Source organism: Salmo trutta, chromosome 24 (genome assembly GCF_901001165.1).
Source record: "Salmo trutta chromosome 24, fSalTru1.1, whole genome shotgun sequence".
In the NCBI taxonomy this organism is placed as follows: Eukaryota; Metazoa; Chordata; class Actinopteri; order Salmoniformes; family Salmonidae; genus Salmo; species Salmo trutta.
The window spans coordinates 15,827,008-15,848,244 of NC_042980.1; the positions used below are offsets into that span (position 1 = coordinate 15,827,008).

General features: G+C 44.3%; 1 protein-coding gene across 6 annotated transcripts in view; it reads right to left on the reverse strand.

Annotated features, from left to right (window-relative positions):
* The window catches only part of LOC115160802 (dedicator of cytokinesis protein 9), a 122,990-nt gene that overhangs the window by 72,043 nt on the left and 29,710 nt on the right, over positions 1 to 21,237 (reverse strand). The window contains exon 1 of one of the 6 annotated variants that reach the window (XM_029711226.1): positions 7,050 to 7,506. The exons of 4 other annotated variants lie outside the window; for them this stretch is intronic. In XM_029711226.1, the coding sequence (XP_029567086.1) occupies positions 7,050 to 7,226 (177 nt within the window). In that variant the 5' untranslated portion in view covers positions 7,227 to 7,506. Of the gene's footprint in view, positions 1 to 7,049; positions 7,507 to 21,237 lie in introns of those variants that run through there. One more of the 6 variants, XM_029711227.1, reaches the window with a different exon arrangement.

Consider the following 21,237-nt stretch of genomic DNA (forward strand, 5'->3'; position numbering starts at 1 on the left):
GGATTGTTTGTCATCTGTGGCCCCATGAAATCAGCTAAAACCAGCTCCATAACACAATGCATGCACACACTATTGAATAATATGCATACACCTTTATTGTGAATAGACCTAGGCTACATCTTGATTTACCCAGATTAACAATAGAGATTTACCTTTCAGATAAATGTTTACCATTATGTTGTTTTGTAGTCATTGTTTTTACCAGAGTCAAAATGATTGCTACAACTACGCCACATTGATTGTAACATGTATTCATTAATGCATACACGGCTACCTCTAAAACATGTAATAATATTGAATTCAATAGATGCCCAACGATTGAACAGAGCAGTAGCTGAGTTTATCTGTCTGGATCAAGTGCATTCAGTGACTTTGTCTAATAAGCCTTCTTTTGTTGTGGTATCAAGAATCGTGATACTAGACCTGGTATCGAAGTCAAAACACTAGTGAGTAGAACAAAGCAGAGTACAGTTCAATACAGTATATTGTACTGTACAGAACTCTACAGCATTGTACTCTGCTGTGCTGTATTGTACAGCATTGTACTCTGCTGTGCTGTATTGTACAGCATTGTACTCTGCTGTGCTGTATTGTACAGCATTGTACTCTGCTGTGCTGTATTGTACAGCATTGTACTCTGCTGTGCTGTATTGTACAGCATTCTACTCTGCTGTGCTGTATTGTACAGCATTCTACTCTGCTGTGCTGTATTGTACAGCATTCTACTCTGCTGTGCTGTATTGTACAGCATTCTACTCTGCTGTGCTGTATTGTACAGCATTCTACTCTGCTGTGCTGTATTGTACAGCATTCTACTCTGCTGTGCTGTATTGTACAGCATTCTACTCTGCTGTGCTGTATTGTACAGCATTCTACTCTACTCTGCTGTGCTGTATTGTACAGCATTGTACTCTACTCTGCTGTGCTGTATTGTACAGCATTGTACTCTACTCTGCTGTGCTGTATTGTACAGCATTGTACTCTACTCTGCTGTGCTGTATTGTACAGCATTGTACTCTACTCTGCTGTGCTGTATTGTACAGCATTGTACTCTACTCTGCTGTGATGTATTGTACAGCATTGTACTCTACCCTGATGTCCAAACTTGTGAAACATGAAAACATTCATATCCATAATGATGCATTTCTGTTGCCAAAGTTTGTATCTGCACAGTTCTTCCACCAAATTAGTTTTTGTAAATGTTTTAGTGGAAATTGTGCATAGCCGTGTGGTTTGTTCAACTTTTAAATCAATGTTTTCTGTTTGGCATACATTTTAAAGTCAAAGCAAAGCAAGTCAAAGCATTTTGTGGAATTGCCCTGATGCAATGCAAGGTCCCCACATTTTGTTGACAAAATTCTTGTTTGGATGTTGACTCTACATAGCGAACAACCAAGTTGCGGACAAGTACAGTAATCTAGCTACTCCTACTGCTGCCCGCCACAATTCCATGAGGAATTTCATCAGACATCCTTTGAAACACCCACTTGTTCATTATGTCACGCTCTCAGCGGAATCCAAATGAATTACCGTGTGGTTAATATCGATTGCGACATCAAATAAAATGCTATTTGTCACATGAGTCGAATACAACAGGTGTAGACCTTACTGGGAAATGCTTACAAGCCCTTAATAACCAACAATGCAGTTCAAGAAATAGAGTTAACAAAAGATTGACCAAATCAAAAAAAAAAAAAATATATATAAAATCAATCAAAACCTAACAAGATATTTACATAACAATAACGAGGCTTACTTTAGTGGGTACCGGTACCCTGATAATTCATTTGATGAATTGTTCAGCAGTCTTATGGCTTGGGGGTAGAAGCTGTTAAGGAGCCTTTTGGTCCTAGACTTGGCGCTCCAGTACCGATTGCCAAGCGATAGCAGAGAGAACAGTCTATAACTTGGGTGACTGGAGTCTTTGACAATTTTACTTTTACAAAATCAGCATGTAAACAGTTGTTGAACAGTAATGGCAGTCATGTGGTGAAAGACTCCTAGATCCTGGATTGCACATTCAAACTAACACAGCGGACTAATTGTATAGTCGTCAAGCAGAAACAACCAGATATCAGCTCTGATGCCTAATTGTTTAGTTATTCTATATAAAGGACCAATAACACATTAACAGTCCATAATGACGTTGATCAGAGAGCGGTAATGTGTTTATACATGGACAGGAGTCAGGATCTGCCGGTTCCACCCCCTGCTCCTATCTGCAGCAGAGAGAGATAATGTACTGTAGAGGACTTCAAAAGACATTCCCTCCCCCCTCTGCAGTGCAGCTCTGCTACTGTATTCCCACACAGCCGTCAAGTCAACTACACCGAAGGGGGAAAGATTCTGGGTGAATTTGGGTTTTTTGTTATGCTTTTTGTTCAGTTTCTACTGAGACCAAGAATCAAGCCAGACTTTAAGTAGAAACGGTGTATCCCTATGATAGGAGAGATATATATATATATTCTTGAATATATTATAACTACGGTACTATAGGATTGTGAAAGTGCAGAGTAAATACAGAGCTGTTTTCCATTGCATCCATAATGTGTATCTGTATCTTTAAGATGTGAAATATTGTTGGTAGAGTGTGATGAAACACAAAGCAGAGCAGGGACAGAAGTCTGCTACAGCTATTGTCATGTTTCATCATTACTGTTGCCCTTTATTTCCACCCAGACGTTTTATCTGAAGCACTCTCATTAAGAAGAAAGAGTTGCTTCCTCTGTTTTAGTCCTCTACATCAGTCCTCGACTTTTATTGAGTTTCATTCTGCGTCATCACTGAATCACCTTGTTATCCATTTCGGGATAAGGGACTTTTATGGCATGAATGTAAATTGCTAGGGCCTATGACACTGCATCTGGCACTAGAGGACGGTTATCAAATTGTGTAATGATAGCAGTGCTTTCATTAGGACTTTGTTTCAGCTCTGTATACCAATGATAAGGTTAACGCATAGTGAAACACCCTCAACTAATCTCCCTCTTCAGATGATATAAGCCCTAATACAACGGCTGCCAGGTCTCAGTATGGACTGGTGTTTGCCTAGGCCAAGCTAGCCAGACATCCACACCGAGCCATCCCATTCCGGCCTGGACGGAGCAGGGCTGGAGGGAGCAGGGCTGGACGGAGCAGGGCTGGACGGAGCAGGGCTGGGGCGGTGTGTTACATAACAAACGCTTGATGCAATAATTGGGCCTTCTCTTCCCAGTAGGAGCCAGGGGAAAACCAGATGGGTGTAACCCTGGAATGTAACAAAACACACATCCCCTCTTCATCAGAACACACCCTTCCCAGGACCAGCACCCGGGCTGTTTTCACTCCAGTCCCCCCGGGGAGCTCCCAGGCGCCAGGTAAGATGGAGAATTCACACTGAGTGCATGGAGATAAGGCAAATCATAATACAGTCAGTGTCAGTCCACATCTACGCCCACTGCTGCTTACGTCAGTACTGTATAAAGAGGTGAGAACAAGAGTCTCATCTCACACAAAGCAGCTGGGAAACAAAACATGACCACAGTAGGGATGGATACAGCACACTATGGCATTTCCAGCCACCTCCTTCCTGCATAGATACATGTACTATTTTTCACCCAAGGCCGAACGCAACCCAATTCTATCCAACAAATGTGTGGCCCGTCAAGTTTGAACAGCTGCACATCGATGTACACAATGTTGCTCTAGTCTAGTGTCTCCTGGACTTGTTGCCAGAGCAGATCATGAAGGAGCCTAGCTAAGTGCTGGAGATAATGTTCTAATGTCCCAATCAGAGTGTGTGAGAGAGGGCAACGGAAAGCACCTTAATGTTATTAGCATGTCTGGAAACAACCCATTCTAGGCAACTTCACAACGGCCTGAGACACCACACACAGAGTTACACACAATCATGACAAATACAAAACATTGCCCTAGCTAGCTAAGTCTGTTGTTATTTAGCTGTGCTTACGGCTAGTGTGTAAAAAGGACAGGGGAGTGATCTGATTGTTTGTCTTCTCTCTGCAGAGAGTTAACGGCACATTGCTTTCATGTGGATGTTCTGGTGAACGCCCAGCCTGTGTGTATAACACTGACTATCTATGGGGGCTGGTCAGAGTTTCCGCTTGTAGAAATAATTATAAGGATGACATAAATAGAGGAGAGGGATTGTATGCCTATAAGGAATTAGGCTAGGATAATATATTATGGTCTTAGCAACGGACATTGCAAATAAATGGTCCTACACCTCGTCCTAACGACATTAAGACAAACACAAGACTAAAGTCAACGCGGTCACCATCTAAAGGAACAACAGCCACATTTGGCTTCAATTTATCCAGTGGAGTAACACTACAGCTAATTCACAGTTATGCTGTACAGCAGGGGTATTCAACTGGGGCCCGAGGTGCTGTAGGGGTCCCCAAAAATGAATATACTTTTTTGTTTTTTCAGGATCAGTTTTTTTATTTTGAATAAATTATCAAAAATGTCTATAAGGCATTGTTATTATTATTTTTTTTCACCACTTTTTTTCTCCCCAATTTTGTGGTATCCAATTGGTAGTAGTTACAGTCTTGTCTCATCGCTTCAACTCCCGTACGGACTCGGGAGAGGCGAAGGTCGAGAGCCATGCGTCCTCCGAAACATAACCCAACCAAGCCACACTGCTTCTTGACACAACGCCCATCCAACCTGGAAGCCAGCCGCACCAATGTGTCGGAGGAAACACCGTACACCTGGCGGCAGTGTCAGCGTGCACTGCGCCCGGCCCGCCACAGGAGTCGCTAGTGTGCGATGAGACAAGGATATCCCTGCCGGCCAAACCCTCCCCTAACCCGGACGACGCTGGGTCAATCGCGCGCCGCCCCATGGGCCTCCCGGTCGCGGCCGGCTGCGCCAGGGCCTGGACTCGAACACAGAATCTCTAGTGGCACAACGAGCACTGCGATGCAGCGCCTTAGATATACAGAGTCATTGGGTTATTAGCCATTTGTTATAAGTGAAAACATTGTTAGTCTATTTCTAAAGCATTACTCCAACACACCACACGATAAAGCTTATTTTATCATGGCCCAACTTGATGTCACCATTCTCTCTCCCTCTCTTGCTCCCGAAACGACATTCCATTGATAAGAATAGCTGGCACATTTGCTTTTGTGTTGCAATATTGGTTTTGGCCTCAAATCTCCTGGAGCTCTAGAGGAGGAAAGAAGCTGTGCACTTGTCAACAGTATGGTAAGAATGTAAACATAGTGATGATGTACAACATAGCTAAGTAGTTTAGCAGGAGTGACAAAGACAAATCATGAAAAACTTAGAGAGCAGAATCCTAATAGCAGTGACCTTTGTCGCCTAAAGGCATCCACCCCACCGCTGAAGAGCGAGAGATGTGAGCTTCCTAAAGGAAGGAAAAGGGTGAGCTGGTGTAATCAGAGAGGGAGAAAAATAAGAGAACAGTCCAACTCCCAAAACAAACCCCCCCTTAAATGGCATCCTGTATGAGTCTGGACCGAAGAACTACCTACTAATAGCCACCCCTATCTCTCTCTGTGTCTGTGTGTGTGTGTGTGTGTGTGTGTGTGTGTGTGTGTGTGTGTGTGTGTGTGTGTGTGGCCCACCCAGTAGCTTTTACCCCTTTAACCTCTCTTTTAAATTCCCCCACACAGAGACAATGACATGAAGCCATGGGGAATGTATAGGACAACACTAACGGTTGACGTCTTTACAGGTTATGTGGACCAAAATACCTGCTATAAATCAGAAGCATAACAACAAGGAGAGCAAAACTCCAGTCCAGGGGACAGGGGGGGATTCCAGTACGGCTGGTCAATCTGAAACATTGTTTTATGAGGGCAGTCACCAAGGAGCTAAACATGCTTCGGTTTCAACCAGATTGCATTTCTTCTGACGTCCTATCAGTTACAGTATAGCACAAGGGTGTCCCCCATGGGTGTCATGCGGAATCATTCTCACTTCCGGCACCTTTTCGCCTAATGATTTGTGACACGACCAAATGCTGAGAGGGAATTCAAATCAGCAGAGCATCTCTGAGCCATGGAAGTTCACAATGCCCTTGACCTATACATCTCTCCTGTCTCCACGGTCTACTCTACCATGGAGCCGTCCCTGTCAATCTGTTCACATTACAGTTAACCCAATGGCTGTCACATTCAGCAGGAGGAAAGAGCCATCAGTGTCCGCTAGACACAGTTAGGAAGCATCCCAAATGGCACCCTAATCTATAAAGTGCACTACTTCTGACCAGGGACCATAAGGCTTAGTTAAAAAGTAGTGCACTATATAGGGAATAGGGTGCAATTGTATGCATCCTTAGAGAGCAAACAAGACATAGACAAAGGTCAAGACAGACAAGCTGGTACTGGGTAGAACAGAAGATGCAGCCAGCCAGCAGCCTGAAGATGATGGATTTGTAGCAGACACAGAGCCCACTGTCTCTCCTCTCCTGCACAGGGTTTAACCCATGAAGCGCATCGCAGAGGGTGAGATTCAAACCTCCTCCCCTTATATTTCACACACTGGTGCTTCAAGTAAAATATAGTACAGAAATAGGTGCACTTCTGCAGCTGAAATGCAGTAGGTCAGTTAAAGGAGGAAATTGATTCATTTATCAAAAAAACAATTATGATGCACGTTTTAAGTACATAAAAGCTGCCTTGTGGCTTTGGGGACCTCAAAATGGAAGGATGAGAGGTCCATTAAAAACTAACATAGCAACAGAATGGGGTTCGGCCTACTTTCCTACAGATCATGTGCTGTTTCCTGAGTAGGAAAAATGGTATCACATTTTGCTTCAATGGAAGTTTGGTGTTAAAGGAAACCTTGAAAAGTTCCCTATATAATTCACAGGATATGGGAAGACAGTTGAGTGGATTTAGGAACTGAAATCCTGTCTCTGGACACTACTTTGATTTAAAGAAGCACCTGGCTGCTGAGGGAGGGCAGGACTGCTGTTGTATTTATACTGTATGATAGAGATAGGATCAGAGCTACAGTCTGGCAGGCACGGTCATAAGTAATAACGACACACACACACGCACACACACACACACCTTCAGTACTCGAGGTGTTGGCCATGGGACCCGGGACTCCCTCCGGCTGCATGCAGCTTGTTCAGCCTCGTTCTGCCCAACTGGCTCAGCAGCACCACTTTTGCAGATGTACCCACAGTTCCTCTGTAAGACCGTACGCAGTCCGTCAAACACAACCACACTGGTGGTGCACCCCATCACTCCAGGTCCAAAACAGGCATCCCTCACTAGCCCCCCTCAGTAGAGCCGGACGATGACCCAGTTTCCCAGATCCAAACCTACTACAGCCTGGTCCATCCTGAAACGCAGCTCCACAATTTCCTATGACTGCACCCCCAGGGCGAGGCTGCTGTCTGGGCTCCGAGAAACAGAGAGATAGCCTGGGAGCCTGGAGAGAGAGTTTATCCAGCCAGGGAAAGGAGCCTCGGTCAGAGCCACTGCAGAGCAGAGCTGTCCCAGCCCGTGTTTGCAGGAGTGCCTCAGTCAGCAGGCAAGCGAGAGAGACGGGGGGATGAGGGATGCTGTGAGCGCTTCTGCAGCTTCAGCCAATGCTGAGCCTCGACACAACGCCAGCTTCTATCGGCTGCTGCTGATGCTGTGCGTCGCTCTCCCTTTCGCTCTCTTTTCCCCCTGCCTCTCCCTTCTTTGAAACCGCAACTCTTTCTTTTCCCTTACTCACTGTCAGACCACATTTGTGCATGAAAATATTTGCTTTTATTGCATTCCCTGGGGAATGCATTCAGAAATAAGCAGCCGGCATAACCGCACCCAAATGCAATAGTTGTTCTTGTAGAGTAAGGGGAGGGAATGTGATGAAGATCAAGGCGTTGACTAAGGAGTAAATGAATGTGTGTTAACTCTAGGAAAGATTGTTTCCACAGTCAGGCAAAGCGCAATGTGGCTGATCGCTTATTTAGTTCAAGTGAGAAACAAGGGGCAACGAAGGGACAAACTCTCCATGAATCAAATGAGAGTTAATAATTTACACTTCTCTAAAACATGGATAATGATGACATGGCAGCATATTACGGTTGGATTAATGAAAGCCTTAATAAAGACAGTGAGTAAAAACTTCCTCCACCTCAGCCAGACTGCTTGAAAAACTGTTTTCTAAACGGACATGATCCTCCGTAATCTTCTTGATCAAGGAAAAGCTCATCTAAAAAGAACTGGATTTGAGTCAAAGCTACTCTGACTTAACATATTCCAATTAAAGTGTGCGCCCACACAAGCAGCAGCTGAGTCAGTCAGCCTGTGTTCAAAGACAAATCTGTTTTACTTTAGAAACCTGGAGAACAAAAAAAAAAGCTAAACATTTACTGGCCAGTGCTTTTGCTCAAAGCCATCTTTATTTACAAAGCACACCAAGGAAATGTAAGGATTTAAGCCTTTTATGCCGAGACGTCACGCAGAGAATACATCCTAAATAAAAGATTAGCCTCTGGCTGGATGAGAGCCTGTCCTCCCTGTTCTGCCAAGTGCACAACACATACTAGAAGTAGGACAGCAAAAGTTGATTAAGCCCTTCAGGATGTCAAACTAGGATTCATCCAGATATAATCCATCAGCCACACAGTTTACCCAGGGCCTGGAACCTTACCCATAAAACCATGCTGTTTAATAATCAACCTGAACTGGCTCCATATTCATGAAGAAATCAATCAATATTCGCTTATGGGCTTTACAAAAAAAATACAATTAATATCTCCCACCTGCAAATCAGGCCTGATTTTATGGACTCTCTGCCTTCGAGCCATTGGACATGTTTGTACTGACAAGAGTCTGCAGCGCTATGCCTCATGTTCTGATTGGGGAAAGGAAAGACAGAGACAGACAGGGAAACCGGGCACTGTCCATCTTGTTTATTTATCCCTTTCCCGTCATTCTGAGGCGGCCCCTGTTTCCTGCAGCAGCTGTGGGTCGCATGCTCATAAAGTACCCCAGTAAACACACTTACCGGACAGTAGCTGGCAGGGAATCATCCACGTCACCTGGGCTTGTATTGTCACATGCACATATCAGCTACTGCAGTACATACAGTGAACGTCTTCCTAGACACTGGAGGGATTTCATGAACCAGAAAAATAACACTGATGAGAGTTCACCACTTAGAATGAGACTCATACTAAAACATTAAAACTTCATTTGATATGAATTTACAAGCTGAAAAGACATGCAATGTAAAACGTCTAATGTAAAGAGTGGCTGCGGTCTATGGGAGCAAGGCAATTCCCGACAGCCATGCAGTGTTCAGTTGACCGGTCAAAGGCTCAAACTCAGTGTGACTGGGGGTGATTTGCTACCACCATTACAGTAAAAGTCATACTGTGGGGCAATAACATTGATCAGGACACACACACACACACACACACACACACACACACACACACACACACACACACACACACACCTGCAGCATTAGAAGTGCTTCCAAAGGGCGCACCAGTGTAGTGTGCTGCTGAACTCCCTCAGCATGTGCGTGTGCTGTGTTAATATTTCAGCAGCACCTGACACACTGAACTACATTCGATTGGGTGGGGGTGGGGGGGGGGGGGGGGGGGTGAGGAGTGCAGCTGAGCCCGGGGTTGATGGAATTCAGATATATGAGTGAGAGAGCAGGGGGAGGGATGAACACTTCAATTATACTCATTGATCTCTTAGAAATACATCCTCATTTCATCCTCATGGCTTTAACACACTCTCCCCATCCCCCATGGCCTGCAGTCTACAGCAGGATAGACTGTCAGATGGTGGAGAGAGGGCTTTTAAGCTTAACATATAGAACAGCAAGAAGTAATCTGCTGTGAAATTGCCAAGTCAAACCCTACATTAGAGACTGATAAGAGCAGCTCGCCGAGTGGACTGTGAGGAATGAAAGCTTCATGTGTCCTGCTTGAACTGTTCACATCCCTAAATAAGGTAAAGGGCAAGAGGATCATGTACTATAGGATTATGACAAAGGAATATCTGTGTGACTTCACAGCGTTATCGCTGGCTTCTTGTTCATAGTTATGCAGCACAGCAACTAAAATAGCATGCCCCTAAGCGACACAATACATGGACAGTCTGCACACACACGTACGTCTTTGTCTAGTCAAGTAGGTTCTCTTTTGAAAACACTGTCTGTCAACGGTGAGACAGCTATTATTGACTGAGAACCATGCAAATAAAAGGTTAACTGGCTAATAATTCATTACTAGAGGACATGGTTTGAAGTGCCACAACTGGTTGGGATAAATCTCGCCGTGAGGACACAGATTCTTCATGTTGTGCACACTGAGATATGTCTAAAACAATGCTATGACACGCACTAAGTCCCATTATGAATCCATTGCAGGGTAGAAAGACTGCCACCTCTCATTGAAGCCATGGAAGTTCAAAGCCGACAGCGGTACTGCAGGCATTGTTTGCAGAAAAAAGGATCCCCATTATAGTGAATGGAAAAATGGCAATCTTAGTGTAAATAAAAAATGCTTAGAAGACAATCACGGTACCAATAATTGCTTCTAATACACCAGATGTATGTCCTTGAACCAATTAGAAAAAAATTACAATTACATTAAGGATAGAAATTCCACAAATTAACAAGGCACACCTGTTAATTGAAATGCATTCCAGGTGACTACCGCATGAAGCTGGTTGAGAGAATGCCAAGAGTGTTCAAAGCTGCCATCAAGGCAAAGGGTGGCTACTTTGAAGAATATAAAATATATTTTGATTTGTTAAACACTTTTTTTGGTTACTACATGATTCCATGTGTTATTTCATAGTTTTGATGTCTTCACTATTATTCGATCATCCTTGAGATGTCACTACAACTTGATTAGAGTCCACCTGTGGCCAGTTCAATTGTTTGGACATAATTTAGAAAGAAACTATATGAAAAAGGTCTCACAGCTGACTGTGCATGTCAGAGAAGAAACTATACCATGAAGTCCATGGAACTGTCTGTAGATCTCTGAGATTGTGATGAAGCATATATCTGGGGAAGGGTATACATTTTTTTTTAGAGTGTTGAAAGTTTCCAAGAGCACAGTGGTCTCCACTCTCCATCATTGGGAAATTGAACAATTATGGAACTTCCCAGACTCTGCCTAGAGCTGGCTGTCCAACCAAACTGAACAACCGGGCGAGAAGGACCTTGGTCAGGGAGGTGACCAAGAACCCAATGACCACTCTGACAGAACTACAGAGTTCCTTGGCTGAGATGGGAGAACCTGCCAGAAGGCAGGGACTGGAAGACTAGTAAGGATAATCAGGAACAATAAGTGGATCCAAATACAGGTAAATCCTTGATGAGGACCTGCTTCAGAGTGCAAACGACAGATTGGGGTGAAGATTTATGTGCCAATAGAACGGTGACCACAAGCATAAGCCAAAGCAATGCTGGAATGGCTTCAGAACAAGAATGTGAAAGTCCTTGAGTGGCCCAGCCAAATCCCAGACTTTATCCCATTGAGAATCTGTGGAAAGACTTGAAGATTGCTGTTCACCGCCACTAACTTAACAGAGCTTGAGAAAATCTGCAAGGAAAAATGGTAGAAAATCCCTAAATCCAGAGATGCAAAGCTGCAACAGACCCAAGATGACTCAAATGTGTAATCACCACCAAAGGTTACTCTACAAAGTATTGACTCAGTGGTGTGAATACTTACGTAAATGAGATATTTCTGTATTTCATTTTTCAATAAATTTGCATAAATCTAAAAACATGTTTTCACTTTGTCATTATGGGTCATTGTGGGTAGAAGGGTGGGAATTATCTTTTTTTTAAATCCATTTTGAATTCAGGTTGTAACAACAAAATGTGGAATAGGTCCAGGGGTATGAATACTTTCTGAAGGTACTGATACATCGTCAGACATTTCTCAATTTCAGAATTTATGCCATAGCCAACAACATTATTTATGGTTGTGTCAGGGTTGAGGTCGACCTCTAAAATACAATTTCTCAGACCATTTCTCAGAGTAGTCCATAAAACCTAACCAGCTATTAGAGAAGGGGTCTTTTGCAACACTGCTCATCCTACTCTCATCTTGGAGGCTTGTTATCAGGTAATGGTTCTCTTAGCAATGCAGTGCAGAAATCCTCATGCCTATGCAGGAGGTACAGTCCATGAGTACTGCTGGGTGTCTGCAATCCCACTCCACCCGTCACCACCAACCAAATCACACTATCAAGAGGTGGAAGCCTCCGAGAGGGTTACCCCGTAGAACAAACAGCTAATGATAAACCTGTACTGATAGTGCTGCAGCAGCAGTGCGGGGGAGAAACCAGATTGTGTGTGTGTGTGTGTGTGTGTGTGTGTGTGTGTGTATGGAGTAGCGTACAGTACTGGGTTTGTTGTTCTTTTCTGTTGTGCTAATGATTAATAATTCAGGCCATGCTGGGTGGTGAAGACTGCTGAGTCACAGGGATCAGCTGTGTCTCTACTGTTCCACTCCACTCCTCCTCAGCAGGCTGCAGCACCGATAGAACCTCTCCTCTGGACAACAAACAAACCACTGGGCCAGGATGTGGAGGGTAAACTCAGTGGCCCCACACACACAGTCCCTAACCACTCAATAACCTCAATAACATTGTGACCTACAAGCAGAACATCCACAATCACCAGCCTCAGCAGAAAATCTGTATTCTGTACGGACACACTGTGGAATGAGACGATTCTGTACAGCATTAGTTGAACTAGACCAAGAGCAGCACTACTCCCTATACAGCAGTGATAGTACCATAGCAGAGTGTCAGCTATGGGAAAATCGGAGTTGAAGCTTCTAAGCGCAAATGATTGGGGGATTTAAAAATCAGCTTAATGTATGCCATGTCAGAAGAAGAAGGCGGTTGTGTGTGTGTGGATGTTGGAGTGTAAACATCCTGTATTAGGGCATGGAAGCTGTTCCCGGCCCACGCTGTATCTGGACACAGCTGCCTGCTGCTGGCTTCTAGATAAGCACGGTCTGTCTGGGACTCAGCTGCACTGATGTACACGGCTGGATTACTGCTGCTGGTACTACAGCCAAACTACAGCTCTTCTCACAAGTCTGTTTCGTTTGTCCTCCATACTGATTACATCCCCCTCCCACCCAATGTGTTTAGAAAGTTAGTGGCACGCATTTTCAAATTGACACCAACTGCTCAATCATACTTTTGTAGATGACTGGTGAATTCCCTGATTGGTGTTTACTGCTGTTTACACGTCAATATGAAGAGAGACAGTGGCATCAGCTGGGAACACTGCTGGACTGTTCTTCCCATCAGTGTACGGAACATACCATGTGACCGGCGGCTGCAGGACACACGTCTCAGGGGCCAGCTCAGGGCTAACATGGTAAACACAGTGTCTAAAGATCTATCTGAGCATTGGGCATAAAGGAAGAGGATCCACAATGATATACATTTAATATCCTACCAATTGAGTTTCATTTCTACTCAGATATACAGTGCATTCGGAGAGTATTCAGATCCCTTGACTTTTTCCACATTATGTTATGTTCAGCCTTATTCTAAAATTGATTGTCCCCCCCTCCCTCCCTCCCCCCCAATCAATCTACCCACAATACCCCATAATGACAATGCAAAAACAGGTTTGTAGAATTGTTATAAAAAAAGAAGGAAAAAAAAGAAATATATTTACATAAGTGTTCAGACCCTTTACTCAGTACTTTGCACCTTTGGCAGTGATTACAGCCTAGAGTCTTCTGGGGTATGACGCTGCCAGCTTGGCACACTTGTATTTGGGGAGTTTCTCACATTCTTCTCTGCAGATCCTCTCAAGCTCTGTCAGGTTGGATGGGGAGTGTCGCTGGACAGATATTTTCAGGTCTCTCCAGAGATGTTCGATCAGGTTCAAGTCCAGGCTCTGGCTGGGCCACTCAAGGACATTCAGAGACTTGTCCCGAAGCCACTCCTGCGTTGTCTTGGCTGTGTGCTTAGGGTCGTTGTCCTGTTGGAACATGAACCTTGGCCCCAGTCTGAGGTCCTGAGCAGGTTTTCATCAAGGATCTCTCTGTACTTTGCTCCGTTCATCTTTCACTCGATCCTGACTAGTCTCCCAGTCCTTGCCGCTGAAAAACAGGTTGCCTCCAGACGGGACGCTTGGCATTCAGGCCAAATAGTTCAATCTTCATTTCATCAGACCAGAGAATCTTGTTTCTCATGGTCTGAGAGTCCTTTAGGCAAACTCCAAGCAGACACTCTTTTACTGCGGAGTGGGTCCGTCTGGCCACTTTACCATAAAGGCCTGATTGGTGGAGTGCTGCAGAGATGGTTCTCCTTCTGGAAGGTCCCCCATCTCTACAGAAGAACTCTAGATCTCTGTCAGAGAGTGACCATTGGGTTCTTGGTCACCTGTCTGACCAAGGCCCTTCTCCCCCGATTGCTCAGTTTGGCCAGGCGGACAGCTTTAGGAAGAGTCTAGGTGGTTCCAAACTTCTTAAATGGAAGAATGATGGAGGCCACTGTGTTCTTAGGGATCTTCAATGCTGCAGAAATGTTTTGGTGCCCTTCCCCAGATCTGTGCCTCAACACAATCCTGTCTCGGAGCTCTACGGACAATTCCTTCGACCTCATGGCTTAATTTTGCTCTGACATGCACTGTCAACTGTGGGACCTTATATAGACAGGTGTGCGCCTTTCCAAATCATGTCCAATCAATTGAATTTCACAGGTGGACTCCAATCAAGTTGTAAAAACATCAAGGATGATCAATTTCACGTCTTATAGCAAAGCCTTTGAATACTTACGTAACATTTGTTTTTTTTAAATAAAAATCAGCAACAATTTCTACAAAACTGTTTTCACTTTGTCATTATGAGGTATTGTGTGTAGATTGAAGAGGGTTTTTATTTATTTCAATCAATTTTAGAATAAGGCTGTAGCGTACAAAATGTGGAAAGAGTCAAGAGGTCTGAATACTTTCCAAATGCACTGTACATGGTTACCATGATGACACTGCGGCTAGATCGTGTAGTAATAGCAGTTATATGTAACCAAGACTGCCCTGGAGTCACACAGTACGGATTCATATTGCCATGCTGACTTGCTCAATTAATAATGCCCCATCTGAACCCCTTAGAGACTTGAGGTCAGGAATCCCTGTGCATAGTGGTTGTTACCAGACCCCTTTTCCTCTTCCACTTGGGGACATGGACACTGTGCTCCACATCTGGTGACTGTGGACAGTGTCACTGCCCTGCAATAGCCCCTAACGGTGTCGCCCTCCTCCTGAGGTATTATGTCATATAAGTGTAATGTCAAGCTGTGAGAGCAGACTGGGTGGGGTCTAATTAAAAACATCAAAGGCTGAACATGTGGACACAGAAGGGTCAGCTAGAGTCCCCCTGCCCCATAGTGGGGAGATGGAACGTCCCCCCGTGTACACTACATTACACAGCCCCATAAAGTCTCTGGATTAGAGGAGTGGAGGGGACGGGGAGTCATGAGGAGTTGGCATCTCATCTGAGGAGTGTCCAAGTCAGGGGTCAGGTCCACAGCTGGCAGTGTTTCTATGCCCTGGGTCAGCTAGGAGCTCTGCGGGGGGAGTGTGTGTGTGTGTGTGTGTGTGTGTGTGTGTGTGTGTGTGTGTGTTTAACGGGGCGATATATAGAATAGTGGACAACGGTGACATCACCATGGCGTCCAACAGAGCAGGTAAGATAACAGCGCTGCTCCCAGCTGGGTCTCTCTGGGGAGGTGGAGAGGGAAGCGGCTGTTTCCTTCTGATGTGTAAACCTTATCACAACAACGCTACTCTCTTTGCCTACTTTCCTTCAGGCCGACTTAAACCTCCTGAACGTTTGTCACTTGAATGTTAACCTCCTGGAGAGTTCACTCGCACTAATGGGAAGTAGAGTGAAGGTTCATTCTTCCAACGTGCCTTTTCCTGGTGAAAGGGTGTCTAAAGTGAGACAAAGTTCAGAGCCATGATAGACAGTTACAAGAGACAGGGGGGGGCCGAAGGGAGGGATAACAGTTGTGCATACGTACTGGCAGAAGGGAGAGGGAACGAGGCTGGAATTCCATGGTAACGGAATTAAGCTTTAAAATGTGTGCCAAATAAAAACCATTGATTTCAAAAGTTTAACAAACCATACGACTCTATGCACAAGGATTACTTTGAACAAGTCAGAGACAATTTCACAGAAACACATTCACTAGAAAAATGGTGCAGATGCAAATCTCTCTCGTTTTTTTATGCCACCACGTTTTCCAAAAACTCTTAAATATCTACTCCGAATTAAGATTCAAAGATGTCTGCAGAAAGAATGGGATGTCAGCTATGAACAACAAAATTATAATGGGTTATTGAACTAACATTCGGTAACGGAATTACATCATGGGTCCCTGATCTGTACTACACAGAAATTAATAATGATGAATATGAATATCATTCTCTTCATGGTGATGTATCCTGAATAGATACACAAAAGGTAGAAATATGCAATATCCTTCTTTTGCATGTTTGGGTATTATTCTACCCACTGGCTATTGTTGTAATGCCCTCCGCCCCCAAACATGACAACATTTGGTTGGTCCAAACCAGACCAAATCTGAAACAATCATAGACGACAGTGTTTGGTTGGGCATCACAGTACAGTTTACTATAGTCTAGTGTGTTCTACTGTACTATATTGTATAGTACTGTACTCTACTGTACTGAAAAATTAAGGATTCTAGCTTTAATACCTCAAATATTTTTCATTGCTCCTACATTTCTTTTTGTGCGCCTACATTTTCCAACTTAGGCACATACGTGCTCCGTGTAAAAAAGGTCAGTGTAGAGCCCTGTTTAAGTGTTTATATTAGTTTGCAGGAGTTGTTACGTCAATATTATTGTGTTTTGATGTACACGGAGTGCACAAAACATGAGGAACACATTCCTGATATGGGAGCTGCACCCACCCCCCACCCCCCCCTCAGAACATCCTCAATTCATCGGGACATGGACTCTAAGGTGTCGAAAACGTTCTACAGAGATGCTGGCCCATGTTGATTCCAATAATTCCCACAGCTGGCTGGATGTCCTTTAGGTGGTGGACCATTCTTTATACACATAGGAAACTGTCGAGCGTGAAAAACCGACACAAACCGGTGAGCCTGGCACCTACATACCCCATTTCAAGGCACTTCAATCTTTTGTCTAGCCCATTCAACCTCTGAATGGCACACATACACAATCCATGTCTCAATTGTCTCAAGGCTTAAAAATCCTTCTTTAACCGGTCTCCTCCCCTTCATCTACACTGATTGAAGTGGATTTAACAAGTGAAATAAATAAGGGATCATAGCTTTCACCTGGTCAGTCTGTCATGGAAAGAGCAGGTATTCATAATGTTTTATACACTCAGTGTATTTCTTATACCTTTTAAAGACCTTTTCTGGTAGATGTTGTCGAAGACCCCTTTTCCATCTGTTTGACCAGAAATCAAAGCCTTTGAATATTCCACATTTTGACGAGGGAAATTGTTTGAAAAATGTATTTAAGCCTTAACAAACCAAAAAAAAAAAAAATACTCTTAGCTTTCATTTGATATGCTCATACGAACTTCGCATGTTGGTGCTCATGGGTCATTTTAGATGGAAATGCCCACAAGCCAAATGCTAGACATTTCAGATGCCAATGCATGAGTTCACATTACAGGCCACAAAATACCTCCCTACCACTACGGACCGCACATGATTGAGTGCACAACAGGCTGCAAATACTACAGAGTGCTAGGAGTCTGGTTTACACACTATATAAGCTCTACTCGAGCTTTCCTCTACTGACCCAGGATTATAGGCCCTGCCTGAAAGCATACCCCCATTGGCCTACACAAACTAAACTCAAGTCTCTCTTTTGACCTGCAACTGAGGTTAGCCTGTCCCTCTCCAAAATGTCATAGCAGCACAAATAAAAAAGGGGCCACATCCTCTTCCTCTTCCACTCAGTATTTTGGGACGGTTTATTTATCCCTGGAGAAGAAACCGACCCATTTTCCTGAGGGGCTTGGGCCCTGCTTCCTTTACTTTGTAGTGCTGCCACTGGGTGAGGCATAACGAACTTGGCCCGTTGTAGAAAAACATACACATAAACACAAATGTGGACGACAAGACCTGCGCATTAACACCCCCCCCCCCAAGCCTATTGATTGTCAAGTGTACAGAATACAGGAAGACACATAGGCTACATCTCGGTCTTTTGTAGTATCCTCTTTGCATCCCAATGACTTACTTAATTCAGTCCTAAACCCCCCTGGGACACAGATAAAGATTGCTGGGGAGTCTCTACAGTAGATATGCCACATCATCCGGTTATGCCCTCTCCTCTCTGCAGTTCCCACTGCAGCACCAGCGTTGGCAGTCTGAAGCAGTGCCAACCCCCATGGGCCTGCTGTCAAAGCCTTGTCACCCGGAGCCAGCTTGAGTTGGCACAGAAAAAAAATAAACACATTTTCAAAATTTGTCAAGTAGTGCTGTGTAGTGAAGATGCGCTCCCAGGATTAGGAATGAGGATCAAGCTGTCATATGGGTTGATATTGGTGGAACTAACACTTAGAATAGCAATGGAGCCAATGTCATCTATCTGCATTGCCTTAAGGCAGTAGCCTAGTAAAACTATACTTCTGATTACCATCTCACGTATTTGATTTCAACAACTCCATGGTATTTTCCAATATTCCACAACTCATCTTATTCTGTTCTGTTAAGTCAACACACCGTAAAATCTTACACAATCTTACATTTCTACCCTTATGTTTTTTTGTGAACATTTTCCCATAAAAGATGAGCCATTGAAGTTCAACTGCTCCTCCTTCCATCACAAGCAGAAACGTTATGCCGGCACAGAACGATATCACTACCAATGCAGATACTGCCACCTAAAGGCAACTGATCCTACTTCACCTCACACAACCATCCACTTGTCAAGAAACATTTTCATTAATACGATATTTTCATAACGCAAAAATACATTTGCATAGGTTTGTGTTCAAACTCGTATTGCAAGCAATCTGGTTCCAATTAGACCTGAAAACACACAAACACACTACGCAATCAGTCCCGAGTCACCATACTCTACTATGCCAAAGTTATTATGTAATTGCTAAGGTCCTCTCCAGATAGTGAGTCATGATAGAGTATTGTGTGTTTTGGATATGAAAAGTGCTTTTAAAAGCCCATATTTATTTTTGCCTGTAAGCATAAAGCTGTAGTCATGCTCTTTGACGTGCAATGTTCTTATTACTTTTATAGTCTAGTCACTGAGCTTCTAACATTGTTCAGTCATCCCTACTTACAGGACTAGCCTGTGTTCGAGTAAGAGTGAGTGGTGTCGTCGCTGTCACTCTCATGTCCCCACCAATGACGGTGCAAGACAAACTCACAGCCTGACTTGCCGGGCAACACTTGGCCGTCTTCACCAGTCACAGAGCGTCAATCAACACACTGCAGTCATTGTTTATAGCTTACGACTAGGCCCTGGACAGCAGGTCAGTGAGAAAACAATCAGTACTCACACTGGAAGACTTTCTGACCGCAGGCAGAGGAGTACAGTGCAGTGAAGGCAGACCCAGTTACTGGAATTCCTGCTTATATTACTTACTCAGCCTAGAACCACATCTAAGTCTACAAAACATGACCATTACAGCAGACGGCCTGAGGGAACCAAATACCTACTGATAACATTGTGATACCCACAATGTCTAAGCAAAGCTAAACATGGCTACTCATTCAATTATTTTTGTGACACAAACATGGCTTTCACAGTGTAGCTGTGACTGTAAAACCTGCTTCCCATTTGACAAGAGGCTACAGAATCCACAAATCAATCATTGACCTATAAGGGTTAAACAAACAGACTTGCCAAACAGAGGGGTTGAGGGAAAAGCATGTGCTTTATGTGGGAAAGACATGGCTTTTCCTCAAACCAGACGCAGTATTTTGTCCACATGTACAGTGTACAGGGCTTAGGTGTGGGGTCTTTTCAAGACAGCGATGAGGGTCTTATAATGGACGGGAACCAACACGCAGTCACCCAGCTCGAGGAGGAGAGATCAGCAACAAGCCCACTTGCCTGCCCCAGGGGTCACCTCTGTAAGAAAGGATATGACTGACTACATACTGTACATGACTCCTCATTGACCGTTACTGTCTACATTCCCGTGCAGAGCTGTGGTCCAGTTTTAACACTCCGGGCTTGGCGGCTCCATGGACATATACGACTCCCCACCATAGACTGGGGCTCAATCTCTGTGTGCTCCCAAACCTCCTCACCTACAGCGCATTCGGAATGTATTCAGACCCCTTGACTTTTTCCACATTACAAAATTGATTAAATCGTTTCCCCCCCACCCCCATCAATGTACACACAATACCCCCTAATGACAAAGCAAAAACTGTAAAAAAAACTTTTTGCAGGCTATACATTTTTTTTAAAGATCTGAAATTGACATAAGTATTCAGACCCTTTGCTCAGTACTTCGTTGAAACACCTTTTGCAGCGATTACAGCCTCGAGTGTTCTTGTGTCTTACACTACAAGCTTGGCATTCCTGTATTTGGGGAGATTCTCCCATTCTCTACAGATCCTCTCAAGCTCTGTCAGGTTGGATGGTGAGTGTCGCTGCACAGCTATTTTCAGATCTCTCCAGAGATGTTCGATTGGGTTCTGGCTGGGCCACTCAAGGACATTCAGAGACTTGTTCCAAAGCCACTCCTGCGTTGTCTTGGCTGTGTGCGAAGGGTTGTTGTCCTGTTGAAAGGTGAACCTTCGCCCCAGTCTGAGGTCCTGAGCAGGGTTTCATCAAGGATCTCTGCACTTTGCTCTGTTCATCTTTCCCTCGATCCTGCCTAGTCTCCCAGTCCCTGCCTCTGAAAAACATCCCCACAGCATGATGCTAACACCACCATGCTTCACAGTAGGCATGGTGCCAGGTTTCCTCCAGACGTGACGCTTGGCATTCAGGACAAAGAGTTCAATCTTGGTTTCATCAGACCAGAGAATCTTGTTTCTCATAGTCTGAGAGTATTTAGGTGCCTTTTAGCAAACTCCAAGTGGGCTGTCACACGCCTTTTACTGAGGGGTGGCTTCCGTCTGGCCACTCTTACATAATATCCTGATTGGTGGAGTGCTGCAGAGATGGTTGTCCTTCTGCAAGGTTCTCCCATCTACACAGAGGAACTCTGGAGGTCTGTCAGAGTGACCATCAGGTTCTTGGTCACCTCCCTGACCAAGG